Genomic DNA, 24439 nt, shown 5'->3' on the forward strand with positions numbered 1-24439 from the left:
GGACCCCTTGCAACTGCATGTAGATACGAAATCGTTCCAGTTCGCTGCAGAAGTGAGGTGTAATTTTTTTCCAAACTAAAAAAACGTGGAAAACCTACCCTCATATGAAGTACAATTACTAAAGAATATGCGTGTGAAAAAGCAGATTTTGCTATATTAAGGCGGAAATTCACACCATAATGAAAATATGATTACATGAACCAAAACCATATGCACATATTTGATATCTAGTTATGAAGTTTCAAGCTGGAACGAAACAATTGAAAGTTCAGTGCATCGGACTCTACATTCATCATAATATTTCATGGCTTATATCAGATTGCTCGCACTGGTCCTGTGGTAACGTGTGCATTTAAACTCTGGTGTCGAATATTATCTCGAGTTCGATTTCTATCTTTAGATTGTTAGTAGTGCTTAAGAAGATAAGTTAATGGGAGGGAAATAAGTTGAACTACACAAGAAACTCTCTTCTATATTTCTTTATATTTCTGCAAGCTTATATTAGATAAGTTTAAATATATTAGAATAAATCTGTATAAATTAGTTTTGGTATTCTTCCAATGAACGTGCAATGCTAACTACTTCAGCTGACAGCAAATCGTACAGTTACATCGGGAAAAAGGACTGACACCTGTTTATCAGCATTTTTCATCGTCTGCACCCTTGTGTCATTCGCGGTAGATGTGTCACTGTGAACAGGTTGACAATCGGCCTGTATGAGCGGAATGGAGACGATTTCCCATCTAGTTGCAAAAGGCCCTTATGTGAGGATATGTAAGCCAGACCAGTTTATCAGACTAATTTCATTTTTGCCCTTTATTCAGTGACAGTAGACGTCATTAATTGATTTAAATTTTAAATGGAAAGAACTTTTCACATGTTCGACTGCGATCAGCTTTGTGGTTGGAGAGGGGTAAGACAAACAATAATGAGTGCCTGATGTAAACCACCTTCTCTTGGGAAATTACTGATGAACTTTTCCTCGTGCGATGTACATGATGTACATCATCTAAGTGGAAGAAATGTGGCCTTCAACAAACATTAAACTGCGAATGGCCACACGCGGGCGTCGTCGACCGTTTAATTTTTGTCCCAACGATGGAAAACTCTGAAAAACAAATTGTATTGACCCCCTGTTTAAAAAGTTAAGAAAAAAAACCCCAAAAAAAACCCTTCCGAACACCATTTTTTTTCACCCTCCTCTCGTATCAAATTTTCAACTAAATTTAACCAGTTAACCCCTTTCTTAGCAATTCCACACACGTAAGCTAATTCTGAATACAGTCAAACTCAGACTTGGTCAATAAATTTATTAAAACTGAAGAGATCAATCAAATGAGATATTCCACAGCCCCTATATATAGGCCCTCTCAGACGCTGTTATAATTAGTCATTATTTGTTTATTTTTAATAAAGGCCCTTTATATACGGCATTATGGTGAGACAGATTATACCAGACAATATAGAAATGTTAGACATTTGTAATTGTGATACAGCACGGGAATAAATTTACGCGCTCATATAACGTTACTTCAGCAATTGGATTGTGGCATGTTGCTGTTAACAGCCACAGAGAACGTAGCTCTTCAGTCGATAGAGGTAAAGTTAGTCAATGTTGTTGGATGGCGTCCGGAGGTAGCTCGTTTGCACGAGTTAGCAAAAAGAAGACAAGCGCCTTCTGAGAAAGTGGAGACAAATTGTTTGACACGCTCTCCAAGCTGAGCTCACCTCCATGATGAAACCTGTATTACTGATCTTCAACGTGGTGTGGATAGGTAACAAGTGACTTCGTTGACAACCTTCATTGAACGACGATTTTCACCGACCGAGCTGGCCGAAATCATATCTGTGTCGACGTCGAACGACTCAAAGCATACAACTGTATCTGGGTCACATTTCGTTGTTATGAATAAAACTAGTCTCAACAAGTTGTTTTCATAGCAGTGTGTACCCAAAGGGACCCGTGTCCGTGTAAGTCTACTTTTTATCCATCTTTTCTTAGTTTGCTCGCAATTAATTTCTGAGAATTTAGTGGAGGAAACTTCATGCTGTGCCGAAGTCAGTTGGCTCCGCCCCTCGAGCTGGTCAACTGATGACGTGAACGAGACCTGTATTTACGGATCTAGTCGTAAAGTAAGTCAAGGTTACGATCGCCTTGATCTATTCATTTCAAGTCAAGTTGCATATGTCCGAGTTTTATTTCCCTGTGGTGTATATAGCAGTGGTGATAATTGTTTTTCAAAGAAGATGAGATGTACAAATCATAACATAAACTGAATGACTTTTTACTGTACACCGGTAGTTTATAATATAGCATACTTGATATTTAGATTGATAAGTTAATACAGTTTGTGGTGACAACATTAGCAGCTATATACAGGAATTATGTATGTAGTTAAACCAGTTCAGCCTCAGGTTGAACTGGCTGTTCTTTCAAAAACACTCCCTCAGACATGAAGGGAAATCAACATGTCATAATGGCAGTGGGGTGGTGAGTTAGAAATTTGTTAATATAGTCACGAATGTCATCTCCATATATATAGAAAAATTAAAAATAAAAATATGTAATAAAAATATAAAATAGAGAATAAACATGACAATCAGTATTATTGATTTAGCATGGTAGTTTCACATGTATGTAATTTTTTTCTGTTTTTCAGTGCTTGTTTATTGGTGGCTAATTGTTCTTTAAGTTTTTTCTTTTTTAAACTTTTACATGAACATTTGTTGGAAATGAGACTACCTGTGATTGTTTTTTAAGTTTTGGATGTATGCCTGAGGCTGTTTCTGGCTTTCTGACATCTTGTTTCATGATGATGTAGTTCCATGTACTGCTTTGTCATATGTTGAGACAGGTCATGGCCGAGTGGTTCAACTGCTTGTTGCTCAGTCATTAGCTAGGACACACTAAGTGTTTGTTTGTTTCCAGGATAGAGGGACGTTGTAGCTTAGAGGCGAGGTCCGTAACTTTTAACTGCTGGCACAACATAGGTGCGGGATCAAGATAGTGTACAAGTGTCTGCACAGTACGTCACCAACACTGGTGTGAAAGTTTGGTAGTGACATGCCTAAGTTTGGTGGTTTGCCTCAAGCACTCCAGGCACTTGCACACATATATGTACAGTAGGTTCATCCACCTACAACCTTGACACTTTTCACATTGATTCACAAACTAATTTTAAGCTTTTGAAGATGCATTTACATAATTTCATTGTCCTGTTAATCAAAAACTAAGACGGCTAATAGTTTGTAATTTGCTCCGAACTGTAACCCAAGGTAAGGACTTTCCTTGGTTTCTGAAAATGTATGAGCTAAAATAGTATGCTCTATAGTAGAATTGTTTAAATGACATCACCATATTTCAGCGGTAGAAATTAATGATATATTTAAGACCACTCATTCCCTGGACTTGGATAATAACTGCACAATTAGATGTTCATGGTAGCCGTGAAACTGCAGGCAGTTCTCTGTCAAGATAGATTTTTTTCCAGTCTAGAAGGATAAAATAACGGAAATTAATAACACAAGCAAGTACTGTGCAATTTTAGAGCTGTTATGCACGTATACATGTATGTAGTACATGGCCTCTGGCAGAGTCTGGCCTTTATGTAATACCAAAAATTACCCAGTTTAGCTGTCTTGGGTTAAAAGTTCATGTGACTTTTTTTTTACATTCCGTCTTTATTAATGTCGCCTTTAAGTATAATGTGAATGACCTTAGGTTTTGCGTAAGAAGTGCATTTTTAGAGGCAAATATTAAATATTATAAAATATTACTATTGTTGCAGGAACTTACATTTTTCCAGTAGGATATAACAGCACCTTCCAAAGAAATCACAAAATACTTTTCCAAGATAAGTAGAACTCATGAGACTGACATGTATCAGGCAAAATGTGCATCTTAGGGACATGAATCATGTTGAAGTTGAAATTAACACTCACAAGCATTCTGTAGGTCACAGTCACCAGGAGATTTAATAATCATTTATGTAAAGAGACTATCAGTTAACTTATCACATTTCAGTGTGTTTCAGTTATTGGGTGTGAAGATACTGTAAGCCCTGTTTATGTAACTTACATGTATAACATGCATTGCAGTTTTAGGGGTACTGTGTATACATGATTGAACTAATTAGGAAGGGCCATGTGACCCCATGGGTATTCTGCAAGACAAACGTTGCAGTATACATGTACATGTAGCTCTAACAATGAGTGGGGTTGGTTGAACCAATGAACAGCCTGCTAAACAGGTCTGCAAGAACCAATGATTGATGTGGAAAACAATACAGATAAACAATCTCAACAATGGTCTTTCATCTCTATATTTCTGTAGTTTTGCAGAGGAACCTGAACTTTTTGACTTTCAGACTGTTAAAGGAACATGTATGATAATCATAACTAACCTAAAATATCACCTATGACAAGGTTGCACATTTTGCCAGATTCTTAGTATTCTGGTGATCTTATAAACATATCTTCAGGTGTTTTTTGAAGGTAGGATGATATTATTCAGGGAAAGTCTTAATTAGCATCAAAAGTAACATTTTATGTTATTCATATCTGTGATCTAAAAAGTATAGCTTAAAACACTAATCAAATCCATGATCTAAAAATGCACGTTTTGAGATGAAACCTTGATCATTTATCATACGAGAAAATTGTTGGTGGCATGTGGTTTATGGTTCATTGGTTAAGGTGGTTGCCTTTCCATAACTAGATAAACTACATGAAGTGCTGGCTTTAAACCCAATGTTCTCCGGGCTTTGGTGATATTTATGATGTAAATTCTCTACATCTCTAGATCAAGTTCACTTTTAAATACATACACAAAAATATAGGCATTGAAAGGGTCATTTGTTTTTGTATTGCACTATTTCTCCACATCAGAAAAAATCCCACTTTTACACCTAAACATATAGTAGGATTTTTCTGATGTGGAGAAAAGATAGAATAAAGAAAAAAATTTGCATCGATAAAGTAAAGTTTTAAAAGCATACCTAATGTTGAATAACTGTTATATCACTGTTCAAAGTATGCGAAATTGCACATGTTGAGAAAATCACAAGCGCCAGCATGTGTACTGTTTTTAACCAGTCAGGCATGAGTTGTTTCTATCACCAGTGAATCAAGCTGTTTCTGCCGACATCACACAAACCTTGTTTAGCGTGTGTTAAGTACAAGTTATGTGACATCACGTTAAAAGTTTCTTTGAAATGGCAGATCGCATGGCCTGGTAAAAATTCTGGAGTAAAACTTAATTTATAAAGGAGTTATGGATCATTTCAGACACAAATGGCTGGTTAGGTATGTTTATTCCTCCCTCCAAAAGTAATTGTACTGAAACGATTTTACTTGTCGTCTAGTCTTTTCATTTATTCATGTGTTTCATTGGTGTTTTATGTATTTGATTGGTGTTTTAAGCTTTACTCAAGAATATTTCACTTATACGACAACAGCCAGCATTATCATGGGAGGAAACCTGGACAGAGATTGGGGGAAACCCATGGCAATCCGCAGGTTGCTGACAGACCATGAGCTGGACTTCAACTTCCAGCAACTGCATTGGTGGGATTCTCCCGAGTCATTTGCCACTCGATGACACACTAACCACTCGGACACAGAGGCCCCTCTTCTTTTCATGTGTACTCCATGAAAGTTGTATGAAATGTATGTGAACATCACACTGGTACTTTTGGTTTCAGAATCCCCGTTTGAACAACCCTCACCCAGACCAGCTGGTCTTTTCCAGAACAGCTCCTGTCTGCGCATATTGATGTCTTTCCCACACCATGGGTTCATTGGAGGAAATCTTGGAACGAGTGCAATACAAATTCGCTTCCATCATTGGAGAACTCTGCGGGGAACCTCTCGCTTTGTCCCAGTTCGCTATATGGGTGGACTTAAGATTAGCTGAGTACAAATTAAGGGGATCAATATCTCTTGGTAAGTTAGAGTTTTGGAATTATATTGATACAGTGGGGAAGGTCTGCCAGCCGATGGTCATGGATTTCCCCGGTTCTCTAACTGGTTTTCTCCCACCATTATGCTAACTGACGTCATATAGGTGATATTATAGGTTAAAACTCCAGTCCAATAAATAAATCATTTAATAAATAAATATTGATACAGTGGAAGCTGCATAAACCACCGAGAAGCTAGAATGCCTGTTTTAGACAAGATTTGTGAAAAATGGTTCAGGCACCTCCTGAACTGGAGAGATGTACATCTATGTATGATGAGAGACATATAGCAAAGGGAGTTAAAACCAGAGAAGCGATGAGAATGTGAAAGCTGGCAAATGGCGATACGTAACCAATGAAATATGTACTCATTTAGAATTTTACTGTTTTAACTGTTGATGTAAATGCTTAAATATAGCCAAATTACTCAACCCCTAGAACCAGTAGAAAGGTGTACTTTCTTTTTAATGCCTCAAAAATAGCTGTTACTGTGGAGACATGATGTACATATCTGCATGTGTGTCCCTAAACGAGGTGCCAATTCTTGTGGTTTCATGGGCGAAATTTTAATCTGGTGTTATCATCATACATGTTGACGTGATAATGGATGTATAAATCCAGCGGTTAGAATTAATAATCAGAGTGCTGTAATTGGGTCAAGTTTCATGTCTAGCATTGATGCAGCGTTGTTATATCAAAGGTAAGTTATTATAAAGGAAATAGTATTGTCGATTAAGCGGAAATAATGTTGAATTAATGACTATGCACAATCAAAGAAACAAACAGTGAGCATGTTCATTTTCACCGACTTCATGTACGTGTATGTATGTTACTGTTTTCGTAGATTGCTCTGGCCAAAAACTGGATCCAGTCTGGTTGAGATCTCTGAAGACGCTCAACAATGATACCTCACAACCCCCTGCTCAAGGTTCCGTAGACCAGACTTCTCAGCCAAAGCACTTCTCTCCAGTGACCAGCAGCACAAACCCGTGCCTCTTTGTCCATGGCCTGCCTGCTCCCTATACTGACAGGAACACAGCTGCGCAGCACCCTCTTCCCACACCTCCTCACGCCCACTCCGGCCAGACGCCTTACACCCATGGCCTCACACCTCTTCTTGATAGGGCCATACTTCCGCCAACCACACCTGCAAGACAGGAACCTGATTCCCGCAAACGAAGTGCCTCACCCAACATAATGTTGGTCAAAACAGAGCCAGTAGAACACAACGATTTCACCATGAGTGTTCCACCGAACAAGTCTCATCTGAAAGCAAATGAACCCCTGTTAGCAGAAAAGGGCTCCATCTCTCCAGCAAAGCTGGCACGTCTTCAAGATGGGCCGCCACCACTAAAGGCCATTGTAGATGGTGCTGAGTTACATTCCAGCCTGTCTTCATGTTGTTCTGACCTGAAGTATATGGACACTAACCGAGATGCAGGCTTCAAACCCGACCAGAACACAGAGTGCCTGGAAAGTGACATGGAGCTGATGGCGTCTACCTCAGGGAATGGGTCGGATGGACCTGAAGACTTGTCCACATCTCGCTTGAACTCTGTGACGTGTAATGGACAAGCCACAGTCAAGGAGACAGAAAACACCTGCAAGACTACATCAGGTAGGTGATTATTTACATGCAGTGTTTCCACTGTTTGTTTGTTTGTTTGTTTCACAGTTTCATCATTTTAGTAAAGCTTCTAATTAGTTCTAATCTTATTATGACCTCTCTCTAATCTGGTGACGTCACCATCTACAATGTGGTGTTTTTAAGTAAAAGTGTATTATGGCATGGAGATACAGTAGTTATTCATTTAGGCAATTTCGATTTTCAGTGTTAAAATCGACACACCCTTTTTGTGGTGTTGCTTTATTATCTACAAAAGATCCACGTATTGAATTACAAAAAAATTACATTTGTATTAAATATTTCAGGAAATAAAAAACATTCATGAGTTATGGATAATATATTATTGTATATATTACATGTACACGTATGTTCAATCATTCTGATTAGCGGTCATATGCTATAAAGCGACATCGGCACGGCATAAAGGCCGTCACCTTCATGTCGTAATGTGAAGTCTCATATTGAGACTTTTTCTATCATTGTTTCTGACGTTCTTTGTGAGCTCTTATTTAGGCGCCTTTTAGGATGGATTTATTTATATACATGTACATGTATTTGATTGGTGTTTTAAATGTCAAACTCAAGACTATTTCGCCTACAAGGTGGTGGCCAGTGTTATAGTGGAAGGAAACTGGCAAGAGGCCAAGGGAAACTCGCCGACATCTTCAGGTTGCTGGGAGACCTTCCCACGTTTAAACTCACAGCGACCACATTGGTGAGAGGCTCCTGGGTCATTGTGCTGCGCTGGCATGCTAACCACCTCTTTAAATGGAATTGGACTGTGTATTATGAAATTGTTAAGAGGCCTCTATAAACAGCCTTGTAAATTATATATCAATGTACATAAAAGTTCTTATTATAGTAGTTCTTTGCTCTGTGAACTGAGCAACATTTTAAGGAATGTAAAGATCACAAATTATGTAAAATTTTTTAGGCAGTATCATAATGCTGTGTCTATAAATGGCTCAGCGATTGCCATGTCATGCATGATGAGGTAATACGCAGAGAAGAGTTGCTGCTGAAACCACACAGTTCATTCAGTCCAGATTATAGTACAGTACCTACAAAGGAAAAAACAAAAACTTGCTCTGCATTTGCTGCATTTAATACATTCCACAGGATTGTATAACATATTTTCAGCGAACTGACAGATAAATTAGATTTACGTAAAAGTTTGACCTTCAAAACAAATTAAGAAAAAACATGTTTATATGAATACCTGATTGTGTAGTGCAGGAGCTACATGTAAATACAGGTTACACGGGGATTTGGTTTAAGTCAAGACACAATTATTGTGATACGATCAAATGTCATACGTCATGCTGCCACGTGTCTCGGGTGGCTAAGGGTTCAAAACCAGGCCATGGACAGTAATTTGTGTATTCCGCCGCTCTTGCTGTTTGAGGGGCTGTGATTGCAGTCTAACATTCATTGAACACCACTTTGCCTACCATGAGTATTGCGTGCATATTTATATATCAAGTGTGAGAAAGTTTGTGAGTAGTTTGCCAAATGTTGGTGGTTTGCAATGTTTACCCTGGGCACACCGGTTTCCTCAACCCATAAACCTGATCACCAACCTGTCAGTGAAAAATTCTTGACTGTGGCATTAAGCCACAATCAACTGGCATTAAGCCACAATCAACTGGCATTAAGCCACAATCAACAGGCATTAAGCCACAATCAAGTGAATAAAAATCAAGATGAGATACATGTACATATTTACATGTATAGGCCTAATTTGACACTTTAAGTTACCCTAAATGACCTAAAATTTCACCCTTAAGAGTGCATTTTAAGATATGAATAAACGTCACAAAATATTATTTTTGGTACTGAAACTGTTGGTGCTGTTGGTTGGTGCGCCAGCGCAGCATAATGACCCAGAAGTCTCTCACCAATGTTGTCACTGTGAGTTCAAGTGCAGCTTATGCTGGCTTCCTCTCTGGTCGTAAGTGGGAAGGTCGGCCAGCAATTTGCAGATAGTCGTGGGTTTCCCCCAGGCTCTGCCTGGTTTCCTCCCACCATAATGCTGGCTGCCGTCGTATAAGTAAAACATTCTTGAGTACGGCATAAAACACAAATCAAATAAATAAATAAATAAATAAGTAAATAAATCATGGCAGCGTGGCATTTTTATTGTTTATTTAGTTACTAGATCTCAAATGACCTACTTTAGTGCTGTTCCATTTGATTGTGCTGTGTTATAATGCATGAATGAACCTATATGAACTAGGGTATATTCCAAGGCCTTCACATACATGTAGCTGTCAGTTAAGATGAAAAAGCCTGATTATGAAATGGATCTTGAAAACATCGTTTAGTGTTTCAGTTTTTTTTTAGTTGCACTGATATGGCCTCTGCATTGACGTCAGTAAATGGGGCTTGTAGATGCAGAAATACACATGTATGAAACTGTAAACCTCGAACCAAAAAAAAAAATAAAGAAAAAAAAAAAACAGAAATGAACATTCATTGATGCGCACTACTTCTTTTTTAAATTTAAATGGAGCATTTACTTTTTTATCTCTCGAAATAGACTTTGGTGTGAGCTTTTTGTGATAAAACATTTACATGCTTACAGTTAAGTTTTATGCAGGCTTGCAGTGTGTACAATTACAGGTACAACCATATGCATTCTACAGGGATACATGTGTACATGTTTTTGTCTCAGGCTTTGTTACATGAAACTGTATAGAACTCATTTAAGTTTTGCAACATCCTGTCTGCTCTTTTTACCCAACATACATGTCGTTGTAACAGGGATACACAGTTTCTCTTTTCTCATGTTGTTAATCCTTCTAATAAGCAACATATATCAAATATTATGGTCAGAAAAATGTATGTATTACTAATATCTGTCCTAAAAATTAAGACAAAATTTGCAGTCCTTTTATTAGGTAGTATTTGGTAACTAGCCCGAAATGTGAAAGAGGGTGTCCAAACAGTCCATTTTGATGCTGTTTTGATTGAACAGGGTGTCCATATTTCATTTTTTCCTCTGTACGATTTTAGAATCATTGAAAATAGGAAGTCCCCTCAACATTGATTGTCTATTTCTTCTATCCACTTGAATGTGTGGATGGGTACTCGGTGGCTCACGAAACATTAACGAATTTTGAAATTCCATTTTGCAATTTCTATGCCCCAGTCCAGTGTTAAATTTCCAGGTGTGTAGATATATACATGTAGATACATGTATCTGTGGCAGTTTCGCCCATTTTTATGTGTTCAGCTTTTCAGGAGAACAGATAATGGATGAAAATCTGATGTTAAGGAATGAAAATACACATGCCCCTCCCTCTCAAACCCCAGTCTCAAATTATACACTGATACATGTACATGGAAAATAAAAAGGGTGTTGAAAAATGAAGAAAGATGAACACAGTTTCTTTCCATCTCAAGAATTTAATGGCTAGGTTAAATACTGTACCTTGAACTGAAATGTAGAAGACAGCCGAATGCATCTGGTTGGCATGGCACTGTCTGATACAGCACAGACATACCCAGAAATTAGTCTGGCATTAACATCTGAACAGTCCCCCATTGTGTTGGCGACAACTGACACTTAATACTTGACACTTGATCACTTGATACATGTATATATATATATATAGATATATTTGTGTGTAGCAACTGTCCCGGAAGATCAAAGAGTTCAATTCAAGACCAGCTCATGCCGGCTTTTTCAGTATGAAATAATAAATTTATTTATTTATTTGATTGGTCCTTTTACGCCATACTCAAGAATATTTCACTTATACGACTGCGTCCAGCAATATGGTGGGAGGAAACCAGGAAGAGACCATCTGCAGGTTGCTGGCAGACCTTCCTACACATGGCCGGAGAGGAAGACAGCATGAGCTGGACTTGAACTCATAGAGCCCGCATTGGTGAGAGGCTCCAGGGTAATTACACTGCACTAGCGCACTAACCATCTGAGCCACGCAGGTCCCTGAAATAATTAATACTTTATTTCGTACTGAACATACATGTGCTCTAACTGTACTTTTAAGGCAGTCATTAGATGTCCTTGCTAAGAAATATGCATACCCCTTGCACGTACTGATGCATGCTCCTCACAGCGCATGCGTTGCTCTCTATTTTTCGCTTTACATCACTACCACCAATAGACAAGCTTGACCTTTGGATCCCATGGGATGTACATAGGCATGTTTAGGCTTTGTAGCCTCATCACGTGTCTCCCCCTGTGGAACTTTTTAATCATCATTCGTCAGTAAAATTGTTTCAGGTTTTGGTTAAAATCATGTTGTACATACTCTGGATAAAGAGAATGAATGTGTATATAGTATTATTAGAGACAAAGGTTGAGACGGATTGTTTGTGTTTTCTGATATGACTTCTTGCCTCATCACCACGATGCCAGTGTTGTTGAAGATTTCTGTACAAAATTTACTACCTACTTCCTCAGCCTCTTGGCACATTGAAAGATCAACTTTTAGTGCAATTCATGTATTTTTTTAAATTTGATTTATTTATTTATTTATTTATTTGATTAGTGTTTTACGCCGTACTCAAGAATATTTCACTCATACGACGGCGGCCAGCATTATGGTGGGTGGAAACCGGGCTGAGCCCGGGGGAAACCCACGACCATCCGCAGGTTGCTGGCAGACCTTCCCACTTACGGCCGGAGAGGAAGCCAGCATGAGCTGGACTTGAACTCACAGCGACCGCATTGGTGAGAGGCTACTGGGTCATTACGCTGTGCTAGCGCGCTAACCGACTGAGCCACGGAGTCCCCCTTTTAAATTTGATTTTTAAGACAAAACTACACTTGTTGGATTGACCAGTTTCAGGGCTTCACAGAAAGAATAATTTCATCAGTCCACACAGAATAATGTTTGAGTAGGCACCTTGCAAACATGCGAAAAGGTTGAAGAAATGCAATGTTGATAGCAGTGATTTAAAGCAAAAGGTAGAGAGCGATGCATGCGCTGTAAGGAGTTTTGAATGCTTTGGTTTCTTGGTAACTGTACCGACATGTATATAAAAGTAAACATCACAAGATGTGCCACAAAATACAGGTTCAGTACAGCTCAGTCTAAAAGTCAATTGTTTACTGCTGGTATCGTGCTCCAAAATACTGAATAAAGCTGCTGAGGCGCGCACAAAATTATCGTCGAAGGTGTGAATATAGTTCTGCCTACAGATCCGCTCTTGTTTGCAAGTGAAAGTGCAGCCTGTGTGTTTCAGCAGTTTGAGCATAGAAGCCATGAAAAGTGGAAAGTTTATCTTGCGATGTGTAACCTACCTCTGCACAGCCAAATCAACTTGATTATAGGGAGTTAATATGGGATTAAATCATCGTCTGGTGTTGACGATCGCCACACTAATTTTGATATACATTTATATTATGCCATGTAATACCATGCAACAAATATTGTATAGTAAACTGGGCAAATCTTCCCCTAAATTTCAACCAACACGACATTCTTGTGGATAAAGCATTAGCGGGAACTTCTCACCTAGGACATCGCCCCAACACAGGCTGATAGCAGTCTTGTGTGGCCGGGCCTCTGTTTGATCCTTCGCGCTGATATCTTATCATTTGTCGCGTTTGTATAAAGGCGACATCTAAATGACATCATGTATTCATATTGCAGCAAGGATCGTGTCAGCCTCATGTCAAAAGAACTGAAAAAGGCCTATGCTACTTCCGCTTGACGGACGTAGGCCTAGTGGCAGCAATCGGTGTTCTCAACAAATAACCTGAAATGGCTGGTGTATTTTTTTGTTTATTCTGACTGTTGTGTTTTGGAAGTTTCCAAGATTAGCCGACATTGATTGTTTATACAGATCTACTCAGTTGCTGACCGAATTGCCACGCGGGAAGTTGTACAGAAGAGGGGTTTACACAGTGAATTCAGCCCAAGTAGCCAGTTTTGAGAGATTAATTTATTCCTATTGTTCACGAATTTCAAAACAATACAGAGTGTGTCAGTTATTAAAGTTTGACACTTGTGAGTATTATTTCCTTACTCCAATACCTCATATCTATTGTTCTTTAATTTTTGCAAAGTGTCATTGCTGGACACTAAGCCTGCTTGAGTTCTTCTTCCAAGTCTGTCTACAAAACCTGTAGGATTGCGCTAATCTCCTGCCTGGTTTTGACTTTCAGCCTTTTAAGTGGGGATTAAAAGAAAAATCATTTAACAGCTACATGTAGTACATGACTTGTTTAAAGCTGATGTTGACTTTTTGATTCTTATGTTTAATATCTAAGTGTACTTTCTCAGAATTTTCTGACAATTACTTCTACATACATCTGTTAGTGGTCTTGCGGTAATATGGATGGAGGAAACCGGAGTCAGTTGTGGATCTTGGAGTTTGAACTTTTTTTATCGCTGAAGGTAAAAAAAAGTTCTGTTGTGACATGTGACGTCTGTCAGAAATATTTTTGATTATGTTTACTGTCGCATGGGCATCAGAGAAAAAGTGTCACAAAAAGTTATTTAGAGCTGAAAGATGGAAAAAATTGAGGAACTGAGTATTTGTGAAGTTAAGTTCCTGCCAGATAGAGGTGTCACGAGTGATATGGCAGGACAGGTAATCGGTTGACAGAATTGATCGTCTTTGACATTTTACATTATACAGTTTTACCTTCAACAAGAAAAGAGTTTGAACTCAAAACATTCCTCTTGGGAGTAACATTGACAAATCTCCTGACTGATAGGCTATCCGATCAGCTGCATTAAAAACAATGTTCTGCTGGAATGAAAATTTGTTTTGATATGAATAATGAAGTGTAGGCTTTTTTTTTTTTTTTGTTTTTGTTTTAGCATGTGCACCACTTTTTAATACTAATGGTTTACTTTTCAGCATTGGCACTGATCATTTTTTAATCAATTATGGATTTATTAGCTTTAGTTATTTATTTATTTGATTGGTATTTTACGCCATACTCAAGAATGTTTCACTTATTCGAAGGCGGCCAGCATTATGGTAGGTGGAAACCGGACAGAGCTCAGGGGAAACCCACGACCAACCGCAGGTTGCTGGTAGATCTTCCCACGTACAGCCGGAGAGGAAGCCAGCATGAGCTGGACTTGAATGAGTGATTTTGGTTTAACGCTACATTGGCAATATTTCAGCCATATCGTGGCGAAGCTGGGCTTGAAGCTCACAGCGACGGCATTATTAGCTTTAATACCACAAGCCAAAGACAAGTGATTGGTTAGGATATCCAGCCAATCATTAATTTGCAGATAAATGTACTAAGGTTAAATAAATCAAATACTGGTGGAATTATATGCAATATTAGGCTACCCTAAATGACCTAAAAATTCGGCCACAAAAGAGCATTTTTGTAGACAAATAAATGTCTTGATTACCTCTGGTGCTAAAATTTAAATTTTCTCATTAAGGTATCACCCTGCCTTTCAGACAAACCTCAAAACACCTATCTTAAATCAATCTTAAACCAACTCCCGGAATCTGAAAAAATTATCAACTTATTCATGAATGAAATTAGGTCATTTAGGGTAAATATGCAACTTTAACAACATTACAACAATTTTCAGTATGAGTGCATGTACATGTAATTACAAACCTGTATCATTTTACTATATATATACATACATAGTATATATACACATTTTTAACTCATTTCGAACTGCCTCTTAATTTGTGCCTTTTCGACCTTAGCTGCAATTTTGGGCATCAGGTGTGAAGAATTGCTACCATACATGTGCATGTGTGTATCCCTGCAGATAGGTAGATTGACAAGACGAAGCAGCCGTGTGTTACAGCTATATGTAGACCTATATATTAAAACTTCTAGCTCCAGTATGAACCCACATGTACCAGTCATATTCTTCCCTGAGGCTATGTAGGGCAATGTTTATCAGAATACGCTCTCCTCTTTGTATTAAAGCTCTTTCTGAATTCTGTCTCTCCGTGTGCGTGCAAACTGTGCCGCATGAATATCAATGGCTGAGCTAAAACGTGCAGGTACGAAGGCAGAGTGTGTATTTAGCCTTGAGATACTGTATGATCAATGCATACATTCTGTGATATAAAAGTGCACATAACCTGTGAAAAATGTGGGACTGGGGCATGTTAAAATACATTTTGTGGTTTTTTAAATAATGAGCTTTGGCAAGAAATTATACTTAATAAGTGTACATATAATTGGGTTGTGATTATTCAGTTTTGCACAGCTTACGTGTACTTGTGTTTCTGTTCACACTGCTATGGTCTATATTCGTGTACTGTGTCAGCCTGGATGTACTGGAGTACCCACTTAAACAGTTACAGGGCAAATTTGAAATTGATGGCCCTTTAATGTTGAAAGAAAAAACAACATATAATGCAGCCTTAGCCAATAGAAAGAGACCTTAAGAAAAAAGGCTCACTGCTTCTGGGGTTTTCAAAGTGATGTTAAGCTGTTGAACACGCTCTAGTGGCATTTTGCGTAGTCCATGATGTCTGTTGTGTGATCTGTCATGAATAAGGTGTGATTGCATACCTGTACGTCACGTGAGCAAGTAAGTCAGTAAACGTATTCGCCAGAGGTCGGTGGTTTATGCCAGGCACCTGGTTTTCTTCATCCATGAAAATGACCACTGTCACATAATGAAGAATACAACAAATAACTAAGAAATTAATAAATACATGTATAAAAACAAAATTACTTTTCACCACTCTAGTATCTAGTGCTGCTTCACTGAGACTCCTTACCAAAGGGAAGTAAGCCGCCTCGCCTGAGCCATTATGCTGATACTGGTCAACCAGTCATTATACTGTCCCCTTCATACTGAACGCCAAGTTACAACTTCCTCTTTTAAGGTCTTAGGTGTGGCTCAATCCAGGACTAACCCTGGATCTACCGGTCCCAAAGCGGACCCTCCGGCTAGCTATGTTATCGGGGCTGGTCATGGGACTAGAGTGGAGTTGTGTATGGTACATGTACCTTGTATGGTGTGGTACCACATTGTGTTCCCCATTCCCATTACAGCGCACATACCACTCTCTATGCTTGTTTTACGTCACTGCCGCCACTAGACAAGTTTGACTAATGGGACCACTGTGATGCTCATGGGCGTTTTAGGCTTAGCCTCACCATAAATGTTCTTGCATGTAATTGCTGTCAGCATTTTACAATAAAATTGCTTTAGGGGTCTGCTGGAATCCTGTTGTGCATAGTATTTTAGATAAAGAGAATACTTACATCTATGTACAAAATAGAAATAAAGCTTGAGACAGAGTTTTCCTTTTTTTTTTCTTATCACTAACTCCTATCTGCCTCATCACCTTGGTGGTCAGAATTCTCTAGTGGCAACAGTAGTGTGTGTGGAGAGTTGTGCATGTGCTGTATGGATTTCAGCCTCAACCTTCTCCAGTTTCCTTGCACTCATATTAGGCTGACCTCTGTTCTGTAAGGTGAATGTCACTGTGGATAGCTTAGCCCTAGAATGCCCAGCAGAGAAATATATTCAATATTTATGTAAGACAGGAAAATATCTTGCGGTGTTTTCTTGTCACTAGAAAAAGAAATGTTTGTTTCCACTTTATGTATCATGTGCTTATCAGCTTTTTTTGTTACACTTTAGATTGAATGTCTGCAGGGTGCACACTTAAACCTTTGAAAAGCTGCTTTGTTAATATTTACTCAATTAATTAAAACAGTTAATCCAAATAATGTACATTTTGTATAAAGCTCAGACAATCAGTACCAGTAACGTATGTTGTCTGCTTGTGGAGACGTCCACTTAAGCACAAGGGGTCACTCATATATTTGTCATGGGACGATTGAAAAGAGGTTACAAATACCGAGCTCGATACAGGCTCATACATGTGTATTCATGCTCGCTTAGCATGGTTAAGCTTACTAAAGGGTGGACTGGGGAGAGTTCATATTGGTACACGTATGGCTGCACAGGTGTGGAAATTGTCAACATCTGAGCTGGTTTCATATAAAGGTGATATCACCTGTGACATTACAATTGTATAGTTCAGCTCTCGCAATTTCCAGCTGCTGCTTTAGAGTAAACATGCGAGTCAGTAAGATGCTCAGATATTTATTTATTTCAATGGTGTTCTACGCCATAGGTAAGAATATTTTACTTATACAATGGCAGCCAGCCTTATGGTGGGAGAAACCTGGACTGAGCCCTGGGGGAAACCCACAACCATCCGCAGATTTCTGGCAGACCCTTCCCACAAATGGTCAGATACATGCAGTAGATACATGTACATGTTATACAGTGAAAGATTCTTCCATATACACCTTTTATAACCACAATCAAATTAATTAAGCACAAACTGGAAATAGCGTGTACATCTACAATATACATGTGTGTGTAGAATTTCATGACATCTTAAACTCAGGTCCCTTGTTTCAAAGTGAGAATGGTTCCTGTTAAAATATAGGAATCCTAAAATGGAAAAAAAAAAAAAATACAATTTCAAAAATTTCTTCCGAACATGACAGACTGAACTACAGGGCTACAGATACTACTAAAGTCACTGGCAGTTAAATTCACATGTAGGAAACTATCCAATCCAGTGGGTGTATATGTTATACCAGTTAAAATCATGGAAAATGTCTATTTTGATGTTGTACATGTACAGGTATTATTGAATGACCTTGAAAATCCTTGAAAGTAAAGGGTGTCAGAATCAATTTGAAAGGGGTATGGCGATTGGTCGACTATCCTAGCACAAAAGGCGATGTGGCCTCAGAAACTTTGTGATGCAAGACGGCTGAAGATGCCCTGAAATAGACCTATTGTCGCTTTATGCGCTTAACTGTCTAAAGGGCATACGAGTGACTGCATGGGCCCTCATTTTGTTTGTTTGCAATTAGGTTGATTCGACATTACTTTTTATTTATTAATTTATTTATTTATTTATTTACTTATCTTCATTTTTCTATTTTTTTTGGTGAAAAGTGCAGCTGCTGCTGTCACTGAGCAGTGCACCTGCATTTTGTATTTTTTGTCTATATTAGAAGTATTGTTTTGGCATTTGCTTTGTTTATGCTATATATTATTGATTTTGTAAAGCATATAATCAGCAGAAGTCTTGTCCTACCATCAAATATGTAGGCTGTACTTGTATGTAGTCTACCTCTAGTCAGCTGTAATATCTGCTTCCTATACAGGCTTATCAGTACTTACATCTCAGGAAAGACCTAGTACTTTCAGTGTGTCCGATGTTTTGTCCTGTTGAATTCTTGCTTCCTTATGTTGGAAAATGAAATCAGTTCTTTCACTCATAGATACTGAGTATGTATGAAATAACAAATCAGATTTGTACTAAAATTTGAGCTCTTTAACCAAGGAAGGGGCCATCAGATGAAATGGGAATGTCATGCTGTTATACAAATCAGCATACAGTACATGTATGTATTTATTTATTTGATTAATGTTTTACACCCTACTGAAGAAGATTTCACCTTTTTTCACCAGCATTATGGTTGGAGGAAACTGAGCTGAGTGCGGGAGAAACCCTCAGTCATCCTTAGGTTGCTGGCAGGCTTTCCCACATACTTGAACTCTTGTAGGAGACTACTAGATCTGACCACTGAGAGTGACATTGGGCAAACTTTAATAAAGACATAGAATACAGCAACATACATGTGCAGCAGTTACTGTATTTCAACTAGAGTTTGGCCTGTAAAATTGCTCTTTCAAAAGGCCTTACAATCATACTTTAGATGTCAACTCTTACATATAAGTTTTTCTGATAAGAAAAAAATGAGCTTTTACTTGAACATATAAGCTTGATGAATAAATAAGATTATAAATTTGAGTAAGGCTTAATTTAAGGTGAAACACAGTCCTGGAGATAATATTGGAAATCCGTCTGTTTGGTGTATAGTTACAATGGCTGAATACAAACTAAAGAACAAATTTTTACAAGAGGATAACCATGTATGTATAAGATTTTCGATCCTGCCTATTTTGATGAATCAGAAAGATTTGTGGGGAAGCTCATAATATCATGAAAAAAAGGCATACATATAGTTCTTACCATATTTTGGTTTGCTTTTCTTTTTTCTTTCTTTCTTTTTTTAATCATTTTTTGCAGGTTCTTAAAACACAATACAAAATTCATGTGCTCCATTGCATACATATGGTTCTAACGTGTAACATTGGCTGTCATTCCAGTTCCTCTAAACTATCATTTTATTGTGGCTGCTACATCCTGCACTTACCAGGATTTTAGGGAAGTGCTAGCAGCTACACAGCAGAGTAGGGTGATAAGTGTCATGGCTTGTATAAGTCTTGCCTATTGTTTCCTTATTGCACACACACTTTAGCCGGAACTTATTAAGGCATAATGTAAAAAGGTTATGTAAACTCTTAGCCACCTCATAACTGTGCACAGAGCAAACGGATGCACGTTCACTGTACAGTGTATGTATGGGCACCAAAGATTTTGCAAGATCACTTTTTAATAGTATATATATATCTTCTATTGTGCAGTTGTAGGAGTAGTAAAATTTTTTTGTTTTCTATTTATTTATTTGAACTTGCCCAGAATGGCGTAGTGGTGCTGTAAATTAATCTTTTGATGTAAATATCATGGCCAGAGTAAAAAGCAAATTTAAAAATGCCAAAAATAAACAGCAAAAAAAAATTAAATGAAATAAAATTGAAAGAAGGGAAAAAAAATTATGAATGGGAAAAGGACAGAATGAATAATATAATAGCAAACTACCTTCATTTGGCAAGTATCTGATTCAAGCCAGCAAGAGCTGGATTTCAGCCTCATTCAATCTGGCAGTAACTTGCGGATGGTCATTGGTTTCCGCTGCATTCTGCCCAGTTTCCTCCCACCATATTAAACACTGGTCACCATTGTTTCATTAAAATATCTTGAGAGCAGGGTATAAACTCTAATCAAGTAAATAAATTTGGCCTCACTGAGTTTAGCGGGGACGTGTTCTATCTGTCCTCTATAGCGTGAAGAACACACAAGCCAAATGAGGGAGCTTTGTCCATACAATAGAATGTGCATTGGTGCATGTAGGTGAAGAACAGAGGTCTTTAGGGCATATCAGTATCACTTAGGATAGTGAAGACAAGATGTCTTTTTATAGAGGCTTTGTAACAGGAATTATTAAAATACACATGTATAATGTTACACATAAGCATTCACAGGATGTGATAACGGTTACGGTACAGCCAGGAATTATCCTGATGGCTGTGGAACACAGTGTACAAGAAGGATCGCTGTGAAAACACAGTCTGAAGTGTGTCCATGATGATGTAGGAACCATGCCATGATGGTGGGGCCTCTGTGGCCAAGGTGGTTAGCATGTCAGCGCAGTGCAATGACCCAGGAGCCTCTCACCAATGCAGTTGCTGTGAGTTCAAGTCCAACTCATGCTGGGTTCCTCTCCGGCCGTAGAAGGGAAGGTCTTCCAGCAAACTGCGAATGGTCGTGGGTTTGTTTTCAGTTAGTCAGCCTTTTTAAAATGCGTAAGGTTGTTGTACCATTGAAACACCAAGTTAGCGAAGTACCTGTAATAAATTTGATTTGCATCACAGAATATTAACTCTCTTCGTTTCTTCTGTTGTCTGCTCTCCAGTGCTACAGCCTTTTGGAGATTTCAGCTGCTTGAGGAACGGACCGCGCTTTTCCCAACAATGGCATCAGTTCGTCACCAACCGAAGCATCAACCTCAAAAGCATGTCCTCTGATCGTTACAGCGGTTATATGGAACTGCTCAAAGTGGCGCAGTCCAAAGTACACGAGCCAAAGTCAGTGAAAGAACACAAGATGTTGTACAAGTTTGACTTGTGGAGGGACGGGTCTACTGAACGCCTCATCAAGAAACGGCACAAAGACACCGATCCTGTCCGCTTCTACATTCCGACGACCAGCTCTACCATGCTCTCCTCGCAGTCCATCTGGACTCCGGCCACGGGGGCATCAAGAAAATGCTGACACTCTGTAAGGAAAGGTACGCCAATATCACAGCCGATGCGGTCAAGCTATTTACGCACCTGTGTTACGACTGTCAAACAAGAAAGAGAACAATTCCCCCCAAAATCAGGGATAACTCCTAGCATTGGCTTTATAATGGTAGAATGTTGGATAATTATCTTGATGCCAGGATAAGGATAGTGCCAGATTTAGATTCCTCTGTTAATACCACAAAAATATCAGAAATGTTTTTTAAAAGCTAATTAGGTTGTTCAAGAGAGCTGTGATTCTGCTTTGAAATAGGAAAAATTCATTTTGATGGAGAAAAATTACTTCGATGGTGATCTCTGGTGAAAATTTGCTATTTGTTACTTTCAAAAATGAAGAATAGGTAAGCTTGTACATGAAGCTTAGACTTTGATTTACCATAACAGAAGGGATTCTCTCTTCCATTTTTATGAGTGTACTGGAATGTACAAATGCCACAACATTAGCTGAATAGGATTCCTGTTTCAAGTTGAAGCTACTGTATGCTAAGCTAATTATAACTACTATGGCAACAGGCATTAAAAATAGACATGGTAGTTACAATCGTGTTCTATGTACATGCCAGCAACAGTAACCTGTGGAAGGAAACCCTTCAGTACATTGTAAAGGCAAACATGTGTACACGTGTATTCTCACTTGCCCAGTACACAAACGTGTACATACATGTACACGTACAGCTACATGTACATACATGTGTACACGTGTATTCTCACTTGCCCAGTACACATACATGCACATACAGCTACATACATGTGTACATGTGTATTCTCACTTGCCCAGTACACATACGTGTACATACATGTACATGTACAGCTACATACATGTGTACATGTGTATTCTCACTTGCCCAGTACACATGTGTACACACATGTGCACATACAGCTACACACGTCATTGATACACCATGTTTGGCCTGACCAGACAACACTGATCATAAGCCAGGATAAGGTAATAGTGCATGTACAGGTATGATTGCCTGCTCATGCGTTACATGCTTTTATCATGGTGACCATAGATGGTACATGTACAAGGAGAAAAACCTTTGCCAAAAGCCCCATATATGTATACATACATAGGTGCTCAGTAGGGCAGATTGTGGGCCATACAATACCATGTGGCACACCCATGCACACCCACTGGAATTAAAAGTGGGTACCTGCCCTTCCTCACTTAAATTAGGGCTTGCCACTGTATTTTGCTTTTTACTGATTATAGTTAAATACAGTAGTACTCTACATGTAATTATTAAAATTTTCGACCGGCCCGGATAGCACAGTGGGTAAAGTGTCCGCTTTGGGAGCGGTAGATTCAGGATCAATCCTGGGTCGAGTCACACCTAAGACTTTAAAAGAGGAAGTTGTAACTTTCTTGCTTGGCATTCAGCATGAAGGTGATAGTGCAACGACTGGTTGACCCGTATCAGTATAATGTCTCGGGCGGGACGGCTTACTTGTCTTCGGTAAGACGTCTCAGTGAAGCAGCACTAGATAAAAGAGGGGTGGAAATCCGGCTGCAACAAGAAGGTACATTACACACACCCTAAGGATTCCTTCGTCATCATATGACTGAAAAAATTGTTGAGAACGACGTTTAAACACCAAGCACTCACTCACTCACTCAAACTTTTGGCATATGAAAGAGCATCTTTCAGTGCTATTTGTACAGATTTATGATGTGATTTTGGAGACAAAACTACATTGGTTGGATTGGCCCGTTTCAGAGCTTCACAAAAAGTATAATTTCATCAGCCTACACAGAGTTATGCTTTCGGAATGTATGCGAAAAAGGTTGAGTTCGAGTGTGAGTTTGCAAATATCACATCTGCTGACATGTTTGTAGTATTGTACATTATATGTGCACATGTAGCTGATGGCAAACTGCATTGATGACTCTAACTACACAGTGCCGCCCCCTTCATATACACGTATGTGTGAGACTGTACTATGTACACATATATGCATGAATGTAAGTATCACTAGTTGTATAATACCAGAAAATACTGGTTGTAAATAAGCCCTTCAAGAGCATGGTAAAGTTAAAACACCTCCAGGCTTAACGCACAAGTCAAGAGGATTAACATACATACAGATCTTGAGATCAGTAAAAAAAAAAAAAGGTTAGCTTTTTTCTTCCTTTTATTTTTCCACATCTCAGCCAGCTGTTTCGTTGATTTTTATTTACAAGTTACAAGATTATAGCTGTAGGTTGTAAATGCAAAAAGTTTTGCATTAAACTACAATGAAATGAATAAATAAGCAACTTTTATATAGGAAATGGTCAAATTGTAGATGTAAGTACTTGCCAAGTTAAACTATGGTGTCTTGATACAAAGTTATTTCACTATACATGGAGTTAGTATAATTATTCAAACTTAAAATCAATGTATATTTATTTATTTAATTGATGTTTTACGTCGTACTCAAGAACATTTTTCCTTATATGGCGGCGGCCAGCAATATCGTGGGAGGAAACAGGGCAGAGCCCGGGGGAAACCCACGACCATCCGCAGGTTGCTGAAATACCTTCCCCACTTACGGCCGGAGAGGAAGCCAGAATGAGCTGGGACTTGAACTCACAGCGATCGAAATCAATTTATAGCATAGACGTGTACATGTATGTGTACTGGGCATGAAAAGATGTATGTGGCATTTGTACATTTAATTTTAAGTGGATAAATTTATGTACATTTACATGTATGTGTATACAAATATAATTACATTTTGGAAATGTATTTGTATCAGTGTACAAATACATGTACACATTTAGGTTTACATTAAAAATGGAAGCAACCAAGTAGTCATCCTGCTTATCAGTAAAACTTTCTTGCTCTGTCATAGTCACTGATCGTATTACTTCCTTTTTGCCATCTGTGTGCGAGAAAACTACAATATTTTCTCAATGA

The 24439-nt window shown here is 38.5% G+C and overlaps 1 protein-coding gene across 1 annotated transcript; it reads left to right on the forward strand.

Moving 5' to 3' along the window:
* Positions 1–1655: 1655 nt before the first annotated feature.
* Positions 1656–24081, forward strand: LOC135463762 (uncharacterized). The gene is made up of 4 exons (XM_064741190.1): positions 1656–1971; positions 5703–5943; positions 6805–7578; positions 21152–24081. The coding sequence occupies exons 2-4, from the start codon at positions 5790–5792 to the stop codon at positions 21508–21510; spliced, it is 1287 nt and encodes a 428-aa protein (XP_064597260.1). The 5' UTR covers positions 1656–1971; positions 5703–5789; the 3' UTR covers positions 21511–24081.
* The last annotated feature ends 358 nt before the right edge of the window (positions 24082–24439 follow it).

Source organism: Liolophura sinensis, chromosome 3, assembly GCF_032854445.1.
Source record: "Liolophura sinensis isolate JHLJ2023 chromosome 3, CUHK_Ljap_v2, whole genome shotgun sequence".
Classification (NCBI taxonomy): Eukaryota; Metazoa; Mollusca; class Polyplacophora; order Chitonida; family Chitonidae; genus Liolophura; species Liolophura sinensis.